The following is a 22,237-nucleotide window of genomic DNA, read 5'->3' as shown; positions in this document are numbered from 1 at the left end:
GTACCAACACTGCAATAAATTCAACACGGTCTCTGTAGGTCATAGTTACAGTCCAGGCCCCGCTTTCACTAACGTTCTCAAAGTGAGAAAATTCTCAGCTCAAGATTGTCTCAGAATTGTCTGAGAATTGTCTCAGCTGAGAAATTTCTCACGTTGGCTTTCTCTAAACTTTTTCTCAAGTCTTGAGATTTTTCTCAGCTGAGCCGTAATTTTTTAAGACATAAGTGGCCAAACATCCAAGGAGCCGCGTGAACTTTCCCACGAACACGAGTGCATAGTTCGGGGCAGTGGATTTATTCATTTATTGAGACGAAATGAAGCGTTGAGAAATGTTCATAAACAACATTTACAGTTTCGGGATATATCCAGATTGTATGTTTGTACACTGTTGTACAAAAGTATGGCAGTGTATTTTCGATATTATAATTCATCAGCTTCAAACCTGTCACTTTTGAACCAATCAAACACACAGTCGAGGGTACTACGTCATATTGAATGTGTTTTCTTTACCAAATATGGGATTACGTAAACACAACCATATGTTGTTACACTACGTGTGACAATTTTATGTTATCGGGCATATATTTATTGGATTCAGATATGCAGCCGTAAGTATATATTGTTTTTTGATTCACATATTAATTACTGCAATTAGTGTATTCATATCAATGATTGCAGGGACATAAATAGCTATGCATTCTCTACTGCAGGCATTTCAAACTTTGAACAACACAGTTTGTTCAAAATACTCACATTCTATTTTGTATAAGATATCAAGCTTCTTTTTCCATAGTATTTTGTCATTGCTGTCATGATTATAAATTAATTCTGTGTCTAACGTATTTCGCCAGGTACCCTGTGAGTTGAAAGTGCTGCAAACCATGTACATTTTTTTGAAAATGCAAAATGAAAGTGAAAGTAGGTAGAGCTGTCAAAATGAAAAAAAATGCAATATTTCAAAAACTATAAAAGTTAATTATATTTCATTAACCAGAGTACCTAGATAAGTATGTTAGACACACAACAAAAACAAATTTAGAGAAAAAAATGTGTTGAAAAAAAAAGATTGACATTTCTACAAGATAAAATGTGGACAGTTAGAGGTACATGTGTTTAAGACAAAATACAAACTATAACCAAACAAGGTGACCTTTATAGAAAGTATCTGCTACTTGTGTATATGTACTATGAATATTATTGGTCTGGCAGGTATAATTTCCATTTATGAAAATTTACATGAGGGGGTCTCAAAGGCTTTACATGATCCTAGTTCTACTTTTCATTTCTACTTTCACTTTCAGTTTGAAATGTGTTCCATTTTTTTTAATTACATTTTTGCAGCACTTTCACCCCCCAGACATCCTAAATAACCAATATTTTATGTTAGACAATAGTGTAAATATTAGTCTCACTTGAGATGCAAACAACAGGTGTCATATATAGGCCTAGCTTATTCTTGTTTTTAAATGTTGCAGGTTTGTAATATATCATAACTTGAGACAGGACTATATAAAAACTATTTTTGACACAAGCATGGTAAAAAAATATATTTTTGAAACAGAAGTTTGAAAATCTGTATGACAGCATAATAGCATTTTATGATGGGAAATTTCCAATCAGTAGAATATATATTTGTATATTAAAGGTTTTCCTTCTTTTCCTGTACACTTCTGTATATTGTAGATCTAAATAGAGACAGAATATGAAATTCCTCAATAAAATGCTAAAACATGTTGGTTTTTTTAAATCATTATGAAAGAAAAAACTATTTCAATTGTAAGGCGTCCCTGAAATGTCACAGATTTTGATAATGGTTTTAAATGTTCATTGTCAATGCATATGTTTCAAAGTATGCTATTTAATATTATATGTTTATATATTTTATATGTGGTTTATATAATACACACCCACATACAGTTTTATTAAGATTCTTGTAGATATCAAAATTATGTAGCTAATAATTATAAGCTTATGTATATGCACCCAATAAACATTGATCTTGTATACCTAAGTCTCAGACTTAGTGCTTAAGATTTTCTATATTATCAAAATCTTTGTGTAATTTAAAGATTGATATTCCTTCTTATAAATGGAATAAGGTATATTTAAACCTGGTTACAGAGCAATTTTATATAATTTATATCAGGTCACAGCCTGCTGATGAAGATCCTCAGCTTATACAGAGGTCAGACTTGAGCTATGTGCTGATTCAAAAGATGCTAATGACAGTGGATAATCCATTCTGAGCTGTTCTAGGACCATTCACCAAGGTTCCAAAACACTGATGGATCTGAAGGCAGTACCTGTATTGGTGTCTGGTCTGTGATTTCAAGTATAGTATGTATTGACTGAGTTAGTCTCAATGTTTCCTAAATTTGCAAACTCTATTATAATTCAAACCATGCTAGATTTTAATTTTAGTCAAAAGGAAATAAAGGAGAACAATAAGTAAAAGCATGCTTGCAAAATATACAGAAACAAAATTGATACCCTGAATGGAGGCACTTCATTTACAAACATCTTAAATGGATCAGGCTGATTTTGACCAGTATTGGTTTTGGTTTGAAACTTTCACTTATGATAATTTGCATGCCTAGCTCAGAATATAAAGCACTAGACTATAAATCAAGAAAAGTTGTAAGTTTGATCCTTTGGCTATGCATGTAATATCTTTAACAGTTTGAGAGAAGAACATGTCTGAAGTCATTTGTCCAACATTTCTTACTCATTTACAATGGGAAGTTGTCTGTGAGCACAAGTCATTTCTAGTAAAGAATGCAGGAACACTTGATAGGTTAACTGAACACCATTACATGACTGAAATACTATGGCAAAATTGAATCATACTGAAACAAAAAAAAAAGGAAATTTCGCTCTATAAATGCATAACAAAAATAAAATTTGTGATAGTGTACTGTATATAACATAGAAAAAACAATTCCTTTTCAGATTGATGTACCTCCTCCTGATGTATCTCCTCGAATACAATATATCTGCCATGTGAAAGGAACAAGCTGCAAGATATACTGTAGAAGTGGGGGCCTATGTAAAAAACATTTTATTTAAAGAATATAAAAAATCTGACACTAAACTACTGAAAAGGTGCACAGGGGACATTTTTGTGTGTATAGACTTTCATCAAGATTCTGAGAAAGTTGATTTATCAAACAGAAATAGTCAGATTGTGTCTTCAAAGCTGAAAAGATTAAGATCTTAGGAAAACATTTGGACTCAAGAAAAGTATTGCGGTTATGAAACTGTAGTGTTCAACATTTAAATTGTTTTTTGTTTTTATTCACTACATTTTGTGAAGAGGGTTCCATCACAAGATGCGACATATTGCCTGATATTGGTAAGAATGAGATGTAGTTTATGAAAAAAAAGTATTTTGCTTTAAATGTGCAGACTTTAAGTTACATAAAAAATCAAAGCTCTAACAATAAAGCTTGATTAAAAAGACACACTGTTGAAAACTAGCCTTCATGTAAATGTCACACTTTTTTTGGGTGCACAGGGGACACAATTAGCTATATAATTTAATGTAACTTTAACCCTTAGGCCCTTGCTAAATTTCTATAATGAACTTGTACGTTTTACAATTTGGACAGTATTATTAAGTGTTAAAAGGGGTGCTAACCGAAAGATACTGACTGAATGGCGAACAGTGCAGATAAAGATCAGACTGCACAGATGTGCAGGCTTATCATGATCTACACTTGTTGCAAAGGTAGGACCAACCATGAACAGCATGATAAGGGTTAAAACTGCTTGAGCCATTCAGCTGAAATTGCAATCATTTGTTGACTACATTGATTGGATACATTGTGTATATGTAATTTGCCCCAAAACACTTAAAACTGAACTGAATTAAAATAAGGTGAGAGAGAAGAAAAAGCTTAATTATTTAAAAAAAAACAACTATAGCCGATAGATATATATTGTTGAAGGCATTATCTTTGTTTACATTAAATTTAAATGTGGCTGCCACGTTGTTTGTTAGGAACATGAGACACATTAATTTCTTGTTTTCGAATTTTAATTATCGCATTTATGTGTCAAAGATTGGCATGGGTGAAAATGTTACTGAATATGTTAAATCAGTTTTTATTGATTAACTCCCTTTTTGGCTTGTGCAGTATAAAGTCATGTGAATCACTGAAAGTATATGTAGTACTTTTCTAACCAACTGATAAACATTCTATTTCTGGAAAGTTTGCTGCATAAAGTTAAAGGGTTTTTTTTGTATGAAATTTACATGGTGTAGGCCTTAAAGCTGTTTACTTTAAAAACCTCCTTGTATCATTTCTAATGTTTTCTCTTTTAATTGACCCTGAGTGGCAGTTCTTGTTCACTACAAAACCATCTACTATTATTGGTTAACTAATTATTGGAATAGTGATCATTTTAACATTGTTTCATCACATTGCACTCCTTTATGGGAATAGGTAGGCAATAGCACATTTAACTATTAAACTAGTTATTAAACTATGTCATTTGAATGAAAACAGCCTAAGACACACCTGAAAATCAGATAAATTTGAAAATACATGCAAATTTTTAAAAATGTTTTTGGATTTAAGTTATAACATTTTCTTTTTTTATCTTCAGTTGGTTATTAATGCAACTGATTGTTTTTATCAACATCTGTTGTCAGGTGTGTTTCGTCCCGATTTAATTTTGTGACCCATACAGTGTTTCCAGGACTCATCAGTAAGAGAAACACCATCAACTTGAGTCAACAGCATAACTTTTAACATGTGAACAGAAGTTAATTATAAACATTTTCATAGGAAGAATAGTGAACTGGAACAGTAAATGAAAATTTAAAAGAAATGAAAATGATAACCTGTACACTTTGGCATTTCATAGTTCTTTTTAAAAAATCAAATTTATCTGAGAAGACAATGACAGTGAAATATAAAATTTTACTTAAAATTATTGTTGTAAATCATACTGAAATCTAACAACTTACTGGTAATATAAATTTTATCAATAGCATAGAGTAAAGATTTTCTGATATTTTTGGAAAGATTTGAAAAACATTGTACTTTAAATGTTCAACCAATATTTTAGATCAAATTATGAAATGCCATATTTATTTATAAATGAATAAAACTGTTGTCAACTTATAAAAATTTCTGTTAACTTTAATAAATTATTAGAACTTAAATATTTTTCATTGTCTTTATGTCCATCAGTTTTTCTGCTTATTCAATTACATCATGCTATTTGCCACTTGCTAAATGTGAACTATCTAAAGTATAGATGTTAATAGTTAACAGCACTGCAAAATGCAGAACAAAATATTTCTAAATGCTTATTAATGAGTGATTACTTATAAACAAGCTGGTGTATAGAGCCGTATGTAATATCATGCCATTATGTAATAACTTTTATCACATGACATGGCTAGAGACTGAACCTACAATATTCCACTGAAGTGGTGGGCCATCTACCACTTGGCTACCAGGCCTATGATGCAACAGGACTTGACTACTACAAAGTGGAGGTTTTGTTTAAGCAGTAGGTTAGCTTAGTTGGTAGAATACTAGTCCTGTATGAGAGGGTCCCCAAGATTGAGCCCTACAGTAGACTGACTGCACATTTTACTCAATCTGTTCAATTAACTAGATGCACACATTGGACTGTGACTGTTTTATAAACTAGAGGCATTATCCAGGAATAGTCCCCTCTATGTACACGACTTCTATATAGCAGGGGAGTTTCTTATGGTATAGGACTTGATTACCACAAAGGGGAAATTGTTTCAGCAGCTGGTTAGTTCAGTTGATAGTGCGCACACCCTGTAAAAAAGGGGTCCCGGCTTTGAGCCAACCACTAACTGCTCATTTTTATCACCCCTTGATAATAAGCCCCAAGTTGTAAAACGAAATTTCACAAGAACAAGGACTTCTAGGGACGTTACTGCACAAGTCAATAATTCTTGGTACGAGCGTTTTTGGTACGAAACATAAGCACAGTAAAACGTCTACTGTACTTAATAAATATTGTCTTCGAAGTTGTGTAGCATTCAAGACGATAAAGAAACATTTTAGAAACAGTAAAATTGTTTGAAAATGTTGTCCTTGCGGTAAATTAATTGTTGCATGTGTTTTAAAAGCGTAAACAGTGTCCCTAGCAACAATCGGCCATTTAAGTTTTACTTGGATTACTCCCCTTGAAATTAAGAAATTACCGTCTCTGACGAAGTTTGTTGTCATCCATGTCATGCTGGTGAACTCAACGTGAAACTGGCACCGACTACGGCGGCGGCGTATATTGTATTGTCGAAAAGTCGCCATTTTGTTTCTTTGAGAAAAGCACTGAGACAGCCCAACCCTTGACTCAAGAAATCTGAGAAAAATCTCAGCGCGGAAGTTGAGATTTTACTGAGAGATTTTTAGTGAAAGCCAATCTGAGAAAAATCTCAAGCTGAGAATCAAAGTTGAGATTTTTCTCAGACTTGAGCTGAGATTTTGACTTGAGAACGTTAGTGAAAGCGGGGCCAGAAATGGACCTACGTACCAACACTGCAATAAATGCAACACGGTCTCTGTAGGTCATAGTTACAGTCCAGAACACTGGACCTACGTACCAACACAGCAATAAATGCAACACGGTCTCTGTAGGTCATAGTTACAGTCCAGAACTGGACCTACGTACCAACACTGCAATAAATGCAACACGGTCTCTGTAGGTCATAGTTACAGTCCAGAACTGGACCTACGTACCAACACTGCAATAAATGCAACACGGTCTCTGTAGGTCATAGTTACAGTCCAGAACACTGGACCTACGTACCAACACTGCAATAAATGCAACACGGTCTCTGTAGGTCATAGTTACAGTCCAGAACACTGGACCTACGTACCAACACTGCAATAAATGCAACACGGTCTCTGTAGGTCATAGTTACAGTCCAGAACACTGGACCTACGTACCAACACTGCAATAAATGCAACACAGTCTCTGTAGGTCAAAGTTACAGTCCAGAACTTGACCTACGTACCAACACACTAGTACAAACATCATAAAGCCATCTGCATCAATATAACAAGCTAAAAATTAAGTCAAGCAGTCTCAGGAAAAATATCAGACACTGACTGAATAGGATATTTAGAAGTTTCTATATGTATGGTTTTGTGTAAATGGATATCTGTACTAACACAGATAAATCATTTATGGCTATTTTTTTCCTATAATATTAATTTCATAAGATATGTTAACAGCATGCATGGTCATTTTGGGTTATCAGATTTTTAGTTTTCATCAAAGCTCTTGCATGAGACCTGAAAATGTAAACTCCAAACCTATATGTGTGTCCATAGTATACTGGTGCTCTGTGACTCTAGAATATATCTTTAAGATAATGAAACATAAAAACTTTAAGCACTTTGTGTACTTTTCACTAAGTCAAGGACCATAACTCTGGTATGGTTGAGTGAAATACCAAACAAAACACTCGGTGCACAACTTCACATGCTGAATAATATTCCTTTGTTTCCTTATCCTAGGTCAAATACTTCTTGAGATACAAGCAACACAATCTTTTAGGCCCTTTTTATACATATTTATAACTATGTCAAAGGCCATAACTCTGGTTTGACTGTGAGGTTTCATGATTGGGTCAGATACTTTTTGAGATATGAATGACATAAATGTAGGACAGACAGATAGACAGGCCGACTCTATAAAATTATGTAAATTGACCCATTGATCAAAATGATTTCTAATTTTTTTCTGTTCAGCTATGGCTTAGTGTGTGTATAAACCAGGGCTCCGGAAATTTTGATAACTCAATCGGTCCGAAACGAAAATCCTGATATCGGCACTACCCCACCCACCGCATTCTCAATATTATACATTTTGTAAAACGTGATAGAGTAAAGAAATAATCATGTCATCCATTAAATATGAGTTACCGGTCACCGCGAGTTACCATACAATGAAGACAGTTATTCAGTGTTATGAGTGATCGTTACTTTGTTTAAATTTCGATGTTTTTCCGAGAAAATACTTGCAAGGATAAAATTGCCGAGGGACGTAACTAGTCTAAAAGCCAACGCACGTGACTTCGGTACCGTATACACGACAGATACTTTGTGATGTTTCCTCATTCTTTGACGGAATTCTATAAAATACAATGTGTCAAAGTGAATTACACGACATATATTCTCTGCTAAACAGCCTCAGTATTTTAAGAATACTCTGCCGCGGACTGAATGTGTCCGTTATGTGAACGCTGAGATCGAAATTCCCGTATGTATCAAGAGATCACGCGGTTTGGCCACGGATATTTCATTTCACTTACGTTGTACTTCAGTAAGCAACTACATTTTATAAAGTTATATGTTCTCTTCTGATGTAAACAAAATTTCATTTTGAAACGTTTTTTAAAAGACCGATTTGATAAACAGCGCCACCCCGGTTTTCTTTATCATTCGTGTTTGCCAGTCCATTTTTTCTTTTTCTTTTGTGTACGGTCGGGTTGCAAAGACGATTTTCTACACTTGTTTCAACTGGAGCCCCAAAAAGAATATGTATTTTTTTAATCAGTAATTAGAATTATTTTATCAGTTTCATGGAGTCTATAAATAAGACTATAATGTACAATTATATGTTGATTAAATGCAGTGACCGTTAAAATAGCCTTTTGATAAGCATCGTCGATTCTAAATAAATGAAGTGGATCTCGAATGATTGGATCCATCAATACAATTGAACAGTCAAATGTTAATCATGCGTCGGTGTCGAACATTAAAGATGTGCGGCGAGCACATTGGTTACTGCTTCCGATGATTATCAAGGACATCAGACGATGACACGTTTATTGTATCTAAGTGAGACACATTCGCTGCAGGTGGTCGTGTATTAGTATCAGACTAAAATTTATACTTCTCCATTTGTCGGGACCATTTTTCTTTTGACTCACGAATCGCTAAAGTCAATATCGGTCCAGAGACAACCGGCAAATTTCGAACCCTGGTATAAACCATCGATAACAAAGGTATACTTCAAAAGATCTCATTGAGGCACTCTTGTGTGCAGACTATTGAATGATCTCTTTATAATATTAACTACACCACCATATTCTGAAAACAAACAGTTATTTTTTAACAGTTACTGCAATTTCTAAATGGACACATAGGCAAGAATCAAAGAGACCTGATCTATTAAACAGAGGTGGGGTAAGACATTGGTGGAATGATGTGATATGACAATATCAAACATGAAGATTATTTAAAGTTTCCACTACATAAATCAGGGGTAAAGTGACCACACCTCCTAGTGGCCATGCTTTTTTATGAACGATAATTTGTAAAATCTTCAAATGGTCACCAAGAAAATTTGGTAAAATTTTTAAAATGGACCTCTGTATTACTGACAGAATATTTTATAAAGTTCAATATATACATGTGGGGAAAAAATGGCCACACACCCTGATGGCCATGTTTTTGGATGAATCAAAATAATTTTAACAATCTTGGTAGAGGGTCAAACAAGGACCATTTCTGTGAAATTATTTCAATCAGCCCACGTTTCATCATAAGATTTTTAAAGTTTCACCTATACATTAGGAAAAGTGATACACCTTGGAGGCAATGTTTTTGACTAATCAAATAATTGAATATTCTGGAAGAGTCACACAAGGAACCATTTGGTTCAAATCGATGGCAGCAGTTTCATACAGAAGAATTTAAAGTTTCCACTTAACATAAAAGGAAAGTCACAAAGCCCCTGGGTGGCCATGCTGTTTTGAGACAGATTAATTGAACAATCTTGGTAGATCATCACACATGGATCATTTATTTGAGTTATCTGCAGTTTCATACATGAAGAATTTTAAAGTTTCCACTATATACATATATGGAAAAGAGACCACACCCCATGACAGCCGTGCTTTTTTGACGAATCATAATGATCTGAACGACCATTTGTGTGAAATTATTTCAAAATCTGGTCAGCAGTTTCATACCAGAAGAATTTTAAAGTCCCCACTAAGTGACTATGGCCCCTAGCAGGGCTATGTTTTTTTGACAAATCCGAATAATAAGAAACAAACTTGGTAGATAATCACATAAGACCCGTTTGTGAGAAATTATTTCAAATTTGGACCAGCTGTTTCAAAGATGTCATATAAAGGTTTTCTATTTTTAGCCCTGGCTGAACTATGTGCAACCAACACAGACACCATTGAACACTTAAGGAGAGAGTCACATAAATATCCAGGCCAAGTTCATCAACTTTCCATCAAATGGATTCAGATGGAGATGCATGTTTAAAGGAATATAGTGGACTGGCCCGAGCCAGAGTGTTGTAAAATACAATACTCACACCAAGCACTTTGTGCTCAGTGAGCCAACAACTTGCAGAAAAGGAAGATATTTCTATTATGCTTTAACACAAAGTATCATACCATCTTTCCTATTTCTCTTAGTCAATGACACTTTCAATGGGGGTGTTTCATTTTCCAATGATGCTGGTAACACTATTCTTCTTCTGATCACCTAAAAGAAAAACCTACAACAATTGAACAAAAGTTATATTCAGTATGTTATCAGCATGCAACTAAACACTTCTGCAATCTTTTATCAGAAATTTTATTTAACATATTTGGTCAAATTACAAGAACATTTACCACAAAATTGGGGAGAACATTTACCACAAAGACCATGAAGAACATTTACCACAAATATCAAGCAGAACTTAAGCCACAAATATTGGGGAGAACATCTACCACAAACACTTGAGAGAGCATTTACCACAAACAATGAGGAGAACATTTGCCACAAACACTGGTGAGAACATTTACCACAAACAATGAGGAGAACATTTACCACAAACATTGAGGAGAACATTTGCCACAAACACTGGTGAGAACATTTACCACAAACATTGAGGAGAACATTTACCACAAACATTGAGGAGAACATTTGCCACAAACACTGGTGAGAGCATTTACCACAAACAATGAGGAGAACATTTACCACAAACAATGAGGAGAACATTTGCCACAAACACTGGTGAGAACATTTACCACAAACATTGAGGAGAACATTTACCACAAAACTGGGGAGAACATTTACCACAAAGACCATGGAGAACATTTATCACAAATATCAAGCAGAACTTAAGCCACAAATATTGGGGAGAACATCTAACATCTAACAAAAACATCTGAGAGAGCATTTACCACAAAGACCATGAAGAACATTTACCACAAATATCAAGCAGAATAAGCCACAAATATTGGGGAGAACATCTAACATCTAACAAAAACATCTGAGAGAGCATTTACCACAAAGACCATGAAGAACATTTACCACAAATATCAAGCAGAACTTAAGCCACAAATATTGGGGAGAACATCTAACATCTAACAAAAACATCTGAGAGAGCATTTACCACAAAGACCATGAAGAACATTTACCACAAATATCAAGCAGAATAAGCCACAAATATTGGGGAGAACATCTAACATCTAACAAAAACATCTGAGAGAGCATTTACCACAAAGACCATGAAGAACATTTACCACAAATATCAAGCAGAACTTAAGCCACAAATATTGGGGAGAACATCTAACATCTAACAAAAACATCTGAGAGAGCATTTACCACAAAGACCATGAAGAACATTTACCACAAATATCAAGCAGAATAAGCCACAAATATTGGGGAGAACATCTAACATCTAACAAAACATCTGAGAGAGCATTTACCACAAAGACCATGAAGAACATTTACCACAAATATCAAGCAGAACTTAAGCCACAAATATTGGGGAGAACATCTAACATCTAACAAAAACATCTGAGAGAGCATTTACCACAAAGACCATGAAGAACATTTACCACAAATATCAAGCAGAATAAGCCACAAATATTGGGGAGAACATCTACCACAAACATTTGGGAGAACATTTACCACAAACATTGAGGAGAACATTTACCACAAATATCAAGCAGAACTTAAGCCACAAATATTGGGGAGAACATCTAACATCTAACAAAAACATCTGAGAGAGCATTTACCACAAAGACCATGAAGAACATTTACCACAAATATCAAGCAGAATAAGCCACAAATATTGGGGAGAACATCTACCACAAACATTTGGGAGAACATTTACCACAAACATTGAGGAGAACATTTACCACAAATATCAAGCAGAACTTAAGCCACAAATATTGGGGAGAACATAGATCTACCACAAACATTGGGGAGAACATTTACCACAAACATTAAGGAGAACATTTACCACAAACACTGGTGAGAACATTTACCACAAAGACCATGAAGAACATTTACCAAAAATATCAAGCAGAACTTATGCCACAAATATTGGGGAGAACATTTACTGCAGAAGTTTTTTAGAACTTTTCTCACAAATACTGCATAAAAATTACACCACAAACTATCACAAAAAAGATAACCATAATGGCCAAAAGAGAATCACTTGACACTGATCTTTGGACTTTGAACAGGTCAAGATACATCATGTCATGAAATTCAACAATACAGTTACATCTCTAAGACAATATGCAAAACAGAGGTATGGCTTTTGGCTTAGTGAGGATACATGCTAACACTTTTTAGTTTTCAAGAAAACTGGAGCTAAGCAAGAATCTAAACCAACGCATAACGAGACCGATACCAATCAATCTAGTAACAACAATTCCACTTCAATTATTTTACAAATCAGGCCCCAATTTCACGAAAAAACTTAAGTAATTACTTTGTTAAGTCTGTTACTTTAAAACTGTGCTATTGCTTAAGTTATTATTTAATGCTGTATTTATAGCTAAATTATACTAGTTAGTAGTACTTGTCTGCAGTATTTATTTCAGTCACGCAAATATGGTATTTCTATTTAAACATGATATAATGAACTTTAGTACATGTATAATGCGCACCCATGTATAATGCACATCCCCGATTTTAGCCCAAAATCCTGGGAAAAAAAATTTTTGGTCAATTTTGAGGTGGATGGAAAACGAAAGTAGAGTTAACATCGACATCAGTAATGAATTTTACCTCTGCGGCAGAGAGCAGCATCGGTCTTGCAGTACTATCGATTTTTGTTTTCTCAAAAATAAAACTAATAAAATATCATTATGTTTGTTGTTTCTTTTTTTAAATTAAATATTTTGAATAAACAGAAAGCAATTGTTTCAATATTTTGTAATGGTATCTTTCAAAATGACAGGAACTTCTCAATTCAAACTGATAACAAAACATGTGATCGTCATTTTTTTACGATCAAATGACCAGTAATTATCGCCAATTAGCGCATCACCTCGTGACAATTTTATTGTTCACTGTTTGATCATGGTTAAAAAGACTAACTGATCTTTAATTAGTATCATAATGTTTGATTTTTTTATTGCTTTCATCAAAATACTATTAAATTTATACGAAATTAATTTTGTTTGAAAGAAAAATAAAACTATCAATCTCAGACATCCCAACTCTCCCGATCCGATCGGGTTTCTCCCGATTCTGGTTGTAAAACCCGATCACCCCGATCAGAAGTCTCAATCTCCCGATTAAAAAAAACAACAACAAAACAACATAAACACACAAAAATTATGAAATGGTATCCGCTTCTTTGCGCCTATCTGATACTGTATCACTACTGACGAGTGACGGTCTGTAAACAACAGCTTTCGGATATTTTCGCACCTTATTCTACCCGTGCTGATTATTGTTTATTACACGATTTAACAAAGCCAGGTGTTGATTAATGTGTCACACTCCCAGTTGAAATTAAAATCCAGACTTTAGATATCTAATTAAGTTCAATCAAATTTAGATTAGATATTACACTGGCTTTACCTTTTACTGTAACTTTTTGAAATCGAAAGTAGATGGTCGCCGAGTCAACCTGCTAGGTTTTAAAAAACATTTCTCTTAAAATCATTTTGATAAGAGGAAATGTCATGGTAAATTTTAATATCACTTACTATCAAATGCTGTTAAACTGTCTTTGCATCATAACAATTTGTCAAACACACCCTTTTAACTGGAGATTAAGGCAAATCTACGAAAGTGTAACAATACCCGGACATTCAATTTTGGATAACAGGATTTTGATCAATAAAAGTATTTGAGCCAGGTGTTTTAAATACTGGTTGACAGGGATGAGAATCAAACAGTAATTTTCTATTGGTTGAACTTTTATTCTTTTAGCTATATACATTTTGTATTGTTTGTCATGTAAAATTCACCTGGGGAGTCTTCTTTCCAACAAAAGAAATAAAAGTGCAGGTTTAATTCTCAGTGGTGTTTTGAATTTAGACATAGTGCTTAAAGTGCCATAACTATTTAATTTTGCACAGAAGGCTTCATGTATTATTGTTCCAAAACATTAAAAATGCATGAATAATAAGATATAGACAAGTGAATTTTTTTAAGACTAGCGATTTTATAAGGGCAAATAAGTTTATACTATCATTAGATTTGTTAAAAGCTTCGTTATCATGAACATTATTACCGTGGTATAAAATCTCCCACTTGAACACCTCAATCTCCCACTTTGGAAAGCAAAAACTCCCACTTGGCATTCAGAAAAAGTTGGGATGTCTGCGATCTTTTACGGAATATAACGGCAATCTTAGATTTCAGCATAGACAGTTATCACAGAGAGTAGTTTTCCTTTACCAAAATGGCGAAAATCTTAAACAAACTTGTTTTGAATTTGGAAAATCGTCTATACCTGTGTATAATGCACACCCATGATTCGGAGGTGGTCCTGGGGGTAAAAAAACTGCATATTATGCATGGGTATCTATGGTACTTGTTTAAGTATATTTCTATACTTTGTTTCTGTAAAAATCAGAATTGTTGTGTTTTGATCTATTTAATAGTCATATACTGTACTGACATGGATGAAAGATGCATCAAGCCCAAAAACAAGCATTTGAAATAACAGACTTAGCTAAGCAAGTACTTCAGTTATTTTTGTGAATTTGAGGCCAAATGATCAGATGAGCTAATAGTTTTACCACATTTATCTTTTTATTGACATAAACTGAGCAATAAAACATATACCAGATTGACTGTGCTTCCACTGTCCTTGAGTACTGATATTGCTGTGGCATGGTCAACATTTTCAAGCGAGATCCCATTTACACTTAGTACCCTGTCATTAATTCTGAAATAAAAATCATAAAATATTATCATCAGGTTTTACTGTGTTTTAGGAATGATAACATGAATGCAGCTCAACTTGTGCTAACAGTCACCTTTTAATAATAACCATGTCATCTTAATGGCCCCTCCCCATATCTAAATCTATTCAATAATATACTGTCATTCACTGGTCCTTTATACACTATATAGATTTGACTGTGAATCTTCTCAATGAAGACATAAAAATTGCAATGAATACTTGGTCATTTTATTTGTTAGTGGTAACAGAAAACATCATTCCTGCAGTATCACCACACCTCTGTCTCGGCCTGCTAGGAAGTAAATGCTGGTTCCTGAAATATGACCTATCCTTACTTTAACCAACGGTAATGGTGACCAGGCGAGTGCAATAGCTCTACCTTTTCTTCGAAAAGTCGAGCTAAAAAAGTATAAAAAAAAAAAGCATGATTTGAAAATTTCTCTAAAACTTTTATACTAGATAAGATTCATCCAAATATATCTGTCAGATTCCTCTGGATATATCACTCAGATTCACCTGGACATATCTGTCACATTTATTTGGAAATATCAGTCAGATTTGTCTGGATACATCAGTCAGAGTCATCTGGATACATCAGTCAGATTTGTCTGGATACATCAGTCAGAGTCATCTGGATACATCAGTCAGATCTGTCTGGATACATCAGTTAGTCATCTGGATACATCAGTCAGATCTGTCCGGATACATCAGTTAGTCATCTGGATACATCAGTCAGATCTGTCCGGACACATCAGATAGTCATCTGGATACATCAGTCAGATCTGTCCGGACACATCAGTTAGTCATCTGGATACATCAGTCAGATCTGTCTGGATACATCAGTTAGTCATCTGGATACATCAGTTAGTCATCTGGATACATCAGTCAGATCTGTCTGGATACATCAGTTAGTCATCTGGATACATCAGTTAGTCATCTGGATACATCAGTCAGATCTGTTTGGACACATCAGTTAGTCATCTGGATACATCAGTCAGATCTGTTTGGACACATCAGTTAGTCATCTGGATACATCAGTCAGATCTGTTGGACACATCAGTTAGTCATCTGGATACATCAGTCAGATCTGTTGGACACATCAGTTAGTCATCTGGATACATCAGTCAGATCTGTCTGGACACATCAGTTAGTCATCTGGATACATCAGTCAGATCTGTCTGGACACATCAGTTAGTCATCTGGATACATCAGTCAGATCTGTCTGGACACATCAGTTAGTCATCTGGATACATCAGTCAGATCTGTCTGGACACATCAGTTAGTCATCTGGATACATCAGTCAGATCTGTCCGGACACATCAGTTAGTCATCTGGATACATCAGTCAGATCTGTCTGGATACATCAGTTAGTCATCTGGATACATCAGTCAGATTATCAGCTAGAGTCATCTGGATACATTAGTCAGTCATCTGGGTATATGAATGTTTACAGGCATACTACTATCAGCCTGACAAGGAATGTTTAACAATACCACTACAAGCAAGTTTATACCATCAATGGCTTGTTCAGATAAATCTATATTGATCTGGCTACAGCTCTGACAATCATATTCAATCAGGACTTCAATTAAATATCAATTATCTTCAATCAATCAGGGAGACAAACTCATTTGTCTTCATAAAGGTCAAACTGTATTTTGGAGGGTTTCAATCTTCTTTAATATCTTCTCTGTCATTGTATGTATTTTAAGAAATAATCTATCAGTGGATTGTTTTCATGCTTTTGATAACCTGACCCATGTATCTCTCTGACAGCTTTCTATTCCGCTAAGATCCCTTATCTCTGCATAATTGATGAAGTCATTCTGCTTGAAAACTATGCACAACTTAATTCCCAAAATTTCTCACAAACATGCCTCTACCACGCAAGAGAAGAAGAAAATGGAGGAGAAAAGGCTGGTGCATCAGAATATAATCAAAATCTAAGTGAGCCGACATTCCAGCCAAAAGTGGAAGAATTTTCGTGGCCGCTCCAGAATTTCTTTATTTGGAGGCCTCTCGCAAAATCAGGAGAGCCCTCAGTCTTTTCTTTAATCAATTTAGTCAAACAGAACAAATAAATCATAAATCTCTTTCTTGAAAGAATACCCGAGTTGTTACTGTTTTGCTATTAAATAATTTAATTGAGGCTATGTATATATATAACATATCAGTCATACAAGAGGGCCACCGGAAGTGTTTTTTAAGTATTGCGGACAAACAAGAACTTACTGTAACTTTCCTTCTGCAGGTCCAGCTTTGAGTACATCAGAGATTGCTATAGAAGGATCACCATTGGCAAAATGTGGGTTGTCTCTGCCACCACTCACTGCTATACCAAATCCAAACCCTGGCACCTAAAATATACACACCTATATAAAGGGCTTTGCTTAGTGTAAACAATATATCATCTAAATACTGGATCTAAATATTTCACAATTTACATCTTCACTGCCAAGAGCACAATGCAAATCAAAGTTCAGACAAATATTGTAAAATTAACTTTAAATATTGATATTAATGTTAAATTGTATGTTCTCTTACAGTTGTCTAAAGTTCTTTTTGGTTCCATCTGAAACACAGTGCTACAGAGGTAGAAGCCATGTCCCAAAGTTCAAATTGTAGAGGGAGCAAAATTTTACTTATGTATAAAATGGAGTTCTAAATATGAACCAGAATTCCAGAAAAGAAACAAACAAATTCAGTGAACTTATATCCCTTGCTAAAGGATGTTTTGCGGATGACAGGACTGTATCTAACAGAAATATAATTAAAGGGCAAGTTACTTCAGAGGTCCAGATGAAAGATGCAGAATGCAGCTTCATCCTATGATGATTTATATACATTTATGTTAAGTTTCATCAAGATCCATTTCCTGGTTACTTTGCTTTGTTGGAATTTATGAATTTTAAAACAATTAAAGGTGATAACTCTTCAGATAATATGGAGATTCTAATGAAAGATGTGCCTACAAGTCTGCCCTATAATGCCCTATATTTGTATTAAAGTTCATGAAGATCCATCAATGGTTTATTTTGTTATGTCGGAAAAAATGGATTGTAAAACAACTAAATGGCAGTGATCCTGTAAAAACAGCGCGCGCATCACTACCTTATAATGATCTAAATTTGTGTAAAGTTTCATGAAGACTCATCAATAGGACACTTAGATATACTGTCAAAGTGTCCTATTTTTTACAAATCTTGGGGAAAAACTGCTTTTACTAGATAAAGGGGGATAATACTAAATGTGAACAAAATGGTGCTTATTATTAATTACGTTGAGGTTTTGTGTTTCTAACTAATATACTTTCTGAATTATAAGCATTTCAAATTTCCAACAGCCAGATGGGTTATGCCAAATCTAATAACCCTCTACCTTTGGCGGGAGAAAATTAACTCGACTTCACCCAACACCGTCAAACCAGTATTAAAAGAAAGCAAAGCAAATACTTTCTACAATACACCATGTGTATCTTATTGTTTCAAATACTCCTCGTTTAAATGGGTCAACAGCGTTGTGGTACTTATAAAATAGAATGGCCCGGTTTATAGGTTGGACAGGGCTACAGATATGCGATATGCATTGTATTTTGTCATTATTTTTTAGCATGGATCCCCTTCAGTTTGGAACCGTCCATGTTTACAAAAACGTTTGTTTATTCTATGAGGAGTACATGTGAATTTGTCAAAAACAAAAATATTAATACTTTTTCAAAACATGAGAACCATGATGGCCCTAGATTGCTCACCTAAGATTTACACCTCAAATGATGATGCTTTTCTGGAATGCTATGTTTAGCCAAAAAAGTTACTTTTCACTAAAGCTTTTCCTAGTTCACACATTACTTTTCTGGAAATTAATGCCCTGTCATGTAGTTACTTTTCCAGAAAGCTATGCCTTTTACACATAGCTACTTTTCCAGAAAATTCTATGCAGCTTGTCCTGCAGGACGAGTTGCTGACAAAGAATTTGTCGTAATCTGATTAGTTTACTTAGTTAACAGTCTATTAAAAAGTAAAGTCTAGTTTACAGGAGACTTTCTGTAGCTGATAATGAAGAGTAAGTATTCTATTTACCCTGGTAAGTGCAACTTTGTGTGTCTCCCATACAACATTGTCGGAACTCTGAAAGTAGAAAATGAAGTTTACATAAACATTTACTGCCACATCCTCATTTCATTCTTTTAATTGCCTTCAGTTTTTATCTATATTCTTGCTATTTCTATTTCTCACTTGCAGCCATTTCTCAGCAACAATATAATGCCAACTTCTCTACAAGCAAATCACCTTTAATAACACCAGTATATATAGCGAATTGTCAAACTAAAAGAATACAGAGCCATAAAATCAAATCTTTTCTGGTATCTGATAACAGAAAATCAACTTCAAAGTGCAACTAATAGTTGAATCTTGGTACCTCAAATCTTTTACTTCAAATAACTAGAATTCCACTGAAACAATTAAGTGGTTGTTTCTTTTTTTTTTTCTTCATGAAGATTTGTCTCTGACAGATATGCTACTACAAACAGAAGAGGTGGGAATATGCATCCTACCATCACATCTTAACCCTTATCATGCTGGACATGACTGATTCTGCCTTTGTGATCAGTGTAAATCATGATCAGCCTGCACATTTGTGCAGTATGATCAAGATCTGCATTGTTCACCATTCAGTCAGTATCTTTTAGGTAAGCGCCCCTTTTCATAGTTAATGGTACTGTCCAAATTGAAACATGGACAAGCTTGATATAGAAATTTAGCATGGTATAAGTAAATATTAAGAAGACATAAAAGGTAGGCAGGGGTTGACACTATTTTTTCCTAGTGATCTAAAAATCTAGTGATCCCTCCAAATTCAGGTGGTTCCTACAATCTAAATAATAATAACAAAAACACAGGTATTTCCAGCTCCTTTTTTAAATTTACTGTGTTTTCTCTTACAAAAATGCATTGTATCTTTTATGGTACTACAATGAATTTTTTATTTTGTAACTTAAGAAATTCCTTATATAAACAAGAGGGCCATGAAGGCCCTGTATCGCTCACCTGACCTACAGACCTAAAGATCATTAAGATTAACATTTTGACCAAGTTTCATTAAGATATGGTCATAAATGTGGCCTCTAAAGTGTTAACTAGCCATTCCTTTGATTTGACCCCGTGACCTAGTTTTTGACCCGATATGACCCAGATTCGAACTTGACCTAAAGATCATCAAGTTTAACATTCTGACTAAGTTTCATGAATATAAAGTCATAAATGTGGCCTCTAGAGTGTTAACAAGGTTTTCCTTTGATATGACCTAGTGACCTAGTTTTTGACCCCAACTGACCCAGATTTAAACTTGACCTAAAGATCATCAAGATTAACATTCTGACAAAGTTTCATTAAGATATGGTCATAAATGTGGCCTCTAAAGTGTTAACTAGCTTTTCCTTTGATTTGACCTGGTGACCTAGTTTTTGACCCAACATGACCCAGATTCAAACTTGCCCTAAAGATCATCAAGTTTAACATTCTGACTAAGTTTCATGAAGATACAGTCATAAATATGGCCTCTACAGTGTTAACAAGCTTTTCCTTTGATCTGACCTAGTGACCTAGTTTTTGACCCCACCTGACCCAGATTTACACTTGACCTTGAGATCATCAAGATTAACATTCTGACCAAGTTTCATTACGATATGGTCATAAATGTGGCCTCTACAGTGTAAACTAGCTTTTCCTTTGATTTGACCTGGTGACCTAGTTTTTGATCCTACATGACCCAGGTTCAAACTGGACCTTAAAATCATCAAGATTAACATTCTGGTCAAGTTTCATTAAGATTGGGCCAAAATTGTGACCTCTAGAGTGTAAACAAGCTTTTCCTTTGATTTGACCTGGTGACCTAGTTTTTGACCCCAGATGACCCAATATCGAACTCGTCCAAGATTTTATTGAGGGTAACATTCTGACCAAGTTTCATTAAGATTGGGCCAAAAATGTGACCTCTAGAGTGTTAACAAGCTTTTCCTTTGATTTGGCCTGATGACCTATTTTTTGATCTCAGATGACCCAATATCGAACTTGTCCAAGATTTTATTGAGGGTAACATTCTGACCAAGTTTCATTAAGACTGGGCCAAAAATGTGACCTCTAGAGTGTTAACAAGCTTTTCCTTTGATTTGACCTGATGACCTAGTTTCTGACCCCAGATGACCCAATATGGAACTCGTCCAAGATTTCATTGAGGGTAACATTCTGACCAAGTTTCATTAAGATTGGGCCAAAAATGTGACCTCTAGAGTGTTAACAGTCAAACTGTTGACGACGGACGGACGGACGACGGACACAGGGCGATCACTAAAACTCACCTTTGAGCACTTCGTGCTCAGGTGAGCTAAAAAATCAACACATTTATTATACTATCACATCCTCTTATACAAATTACTACATACAGATTGACAACATTAAATTTTTTCTGGTATGAGGACCTGTCAGCTTTCAGGATTTACTTTTACCCCTGAAAATCTACTGCCTGTGGGTCAGGTGATAGTGTCAGTCCCTGGTAGGTATGTCAATCACTTGAAATTCTGTCGAAGGATTTTGACAAGGCTTCGGAATTGCTTTGATATAAGAAATATTACAAACTTACCATATTTTCCAAATTATGCAACAAAATAAAGTTTCACAAAATCTTAATATGCTAATGTAAGTTGTGTTTCATTCCAAAAGAGAATTGTGCACAGTAATAAATATCATTTTTAGGTCATAAATCCACTTGAAATAAAGATATCTCTCATTTTCGGTTTATGGAAAAGAAAAAAAGTTTTAAATTTAATTCACCTGGAAGAGAGGTAAACATAAATATTCATTCAATCTTTGTCCAAACATTATACAGTAATGATGACCCCATGAACTACATGAATTCGTAAGAATTCATGAATTATCAAAAAAGTTCATGAACTACAAGGAAAAGTTCACTTACTTAAATTCATGAACTCTCAAGTTCAAGAACATTACTTTCATTTCATAAACTTGTAAATGTAGTTCATGAACATTTCAGAAAATCCATTAAA

The 22,237-nt window shown here is 34.6% G+C and overlaps 1 protein-coding gene and 1 long non-coding RNA gene across 2 annotated transcripts in view; one reads left to right on the top strand and one right to left on the bottom strand.

Moving 5' to 3' along the window:
* LOC123541928 (tight junction protein ZO-1-like) overlaps positions 1-22,237 on the bottom strand; it is a 213,956-nt gene that overhangs the window by 104,912 nt on the left and 86,807 nt on the right. Inside the window, 5 exon segments of the mRNA XM_053531778.1 lie at positions 729-756; positions 10,406-10,508; positions 15,054-15,156; positions 17,407-17,531; positions 19,254-19,301. Coding sequence (XP_053387753.1) covers positions 729-756; positions 10,406-10,508; positions 15,054-15,156; positions 17,407-17,531; positions 19,254-19,301 — 407 coding nt within the window.
* LOC123535977 (uncharacterized) lies at positions 451-5,170 on the top strand. The gene is made up of 3 exons (XR_008368680.1): positions 451-608; positions 2,147-2,337; positions 2,950-5,170. It is a non-coding gene; the product is annotated as an uncharacterized LOC123535977 (long non-coding RNA).

This window comes from Mercenaria mercenaria, chromosome 19, assembly GCF_021730395.1.
Source record: "Mercenaria mercenaria strain notata chromosome 19, MADL_Memer_1, whole genome shotgun sequence".
Lineage (NCBI taxonomy): Eukaryota > Metazoa > Mollusca > Bivalvia > Venerida > Veneridae > Mercenaria > Mercenaria mercenaria.
Note: the sequence above shows the minus strand (reverse complement) of the source record. Positions and strands in the feature narration are given on the sequence as shown.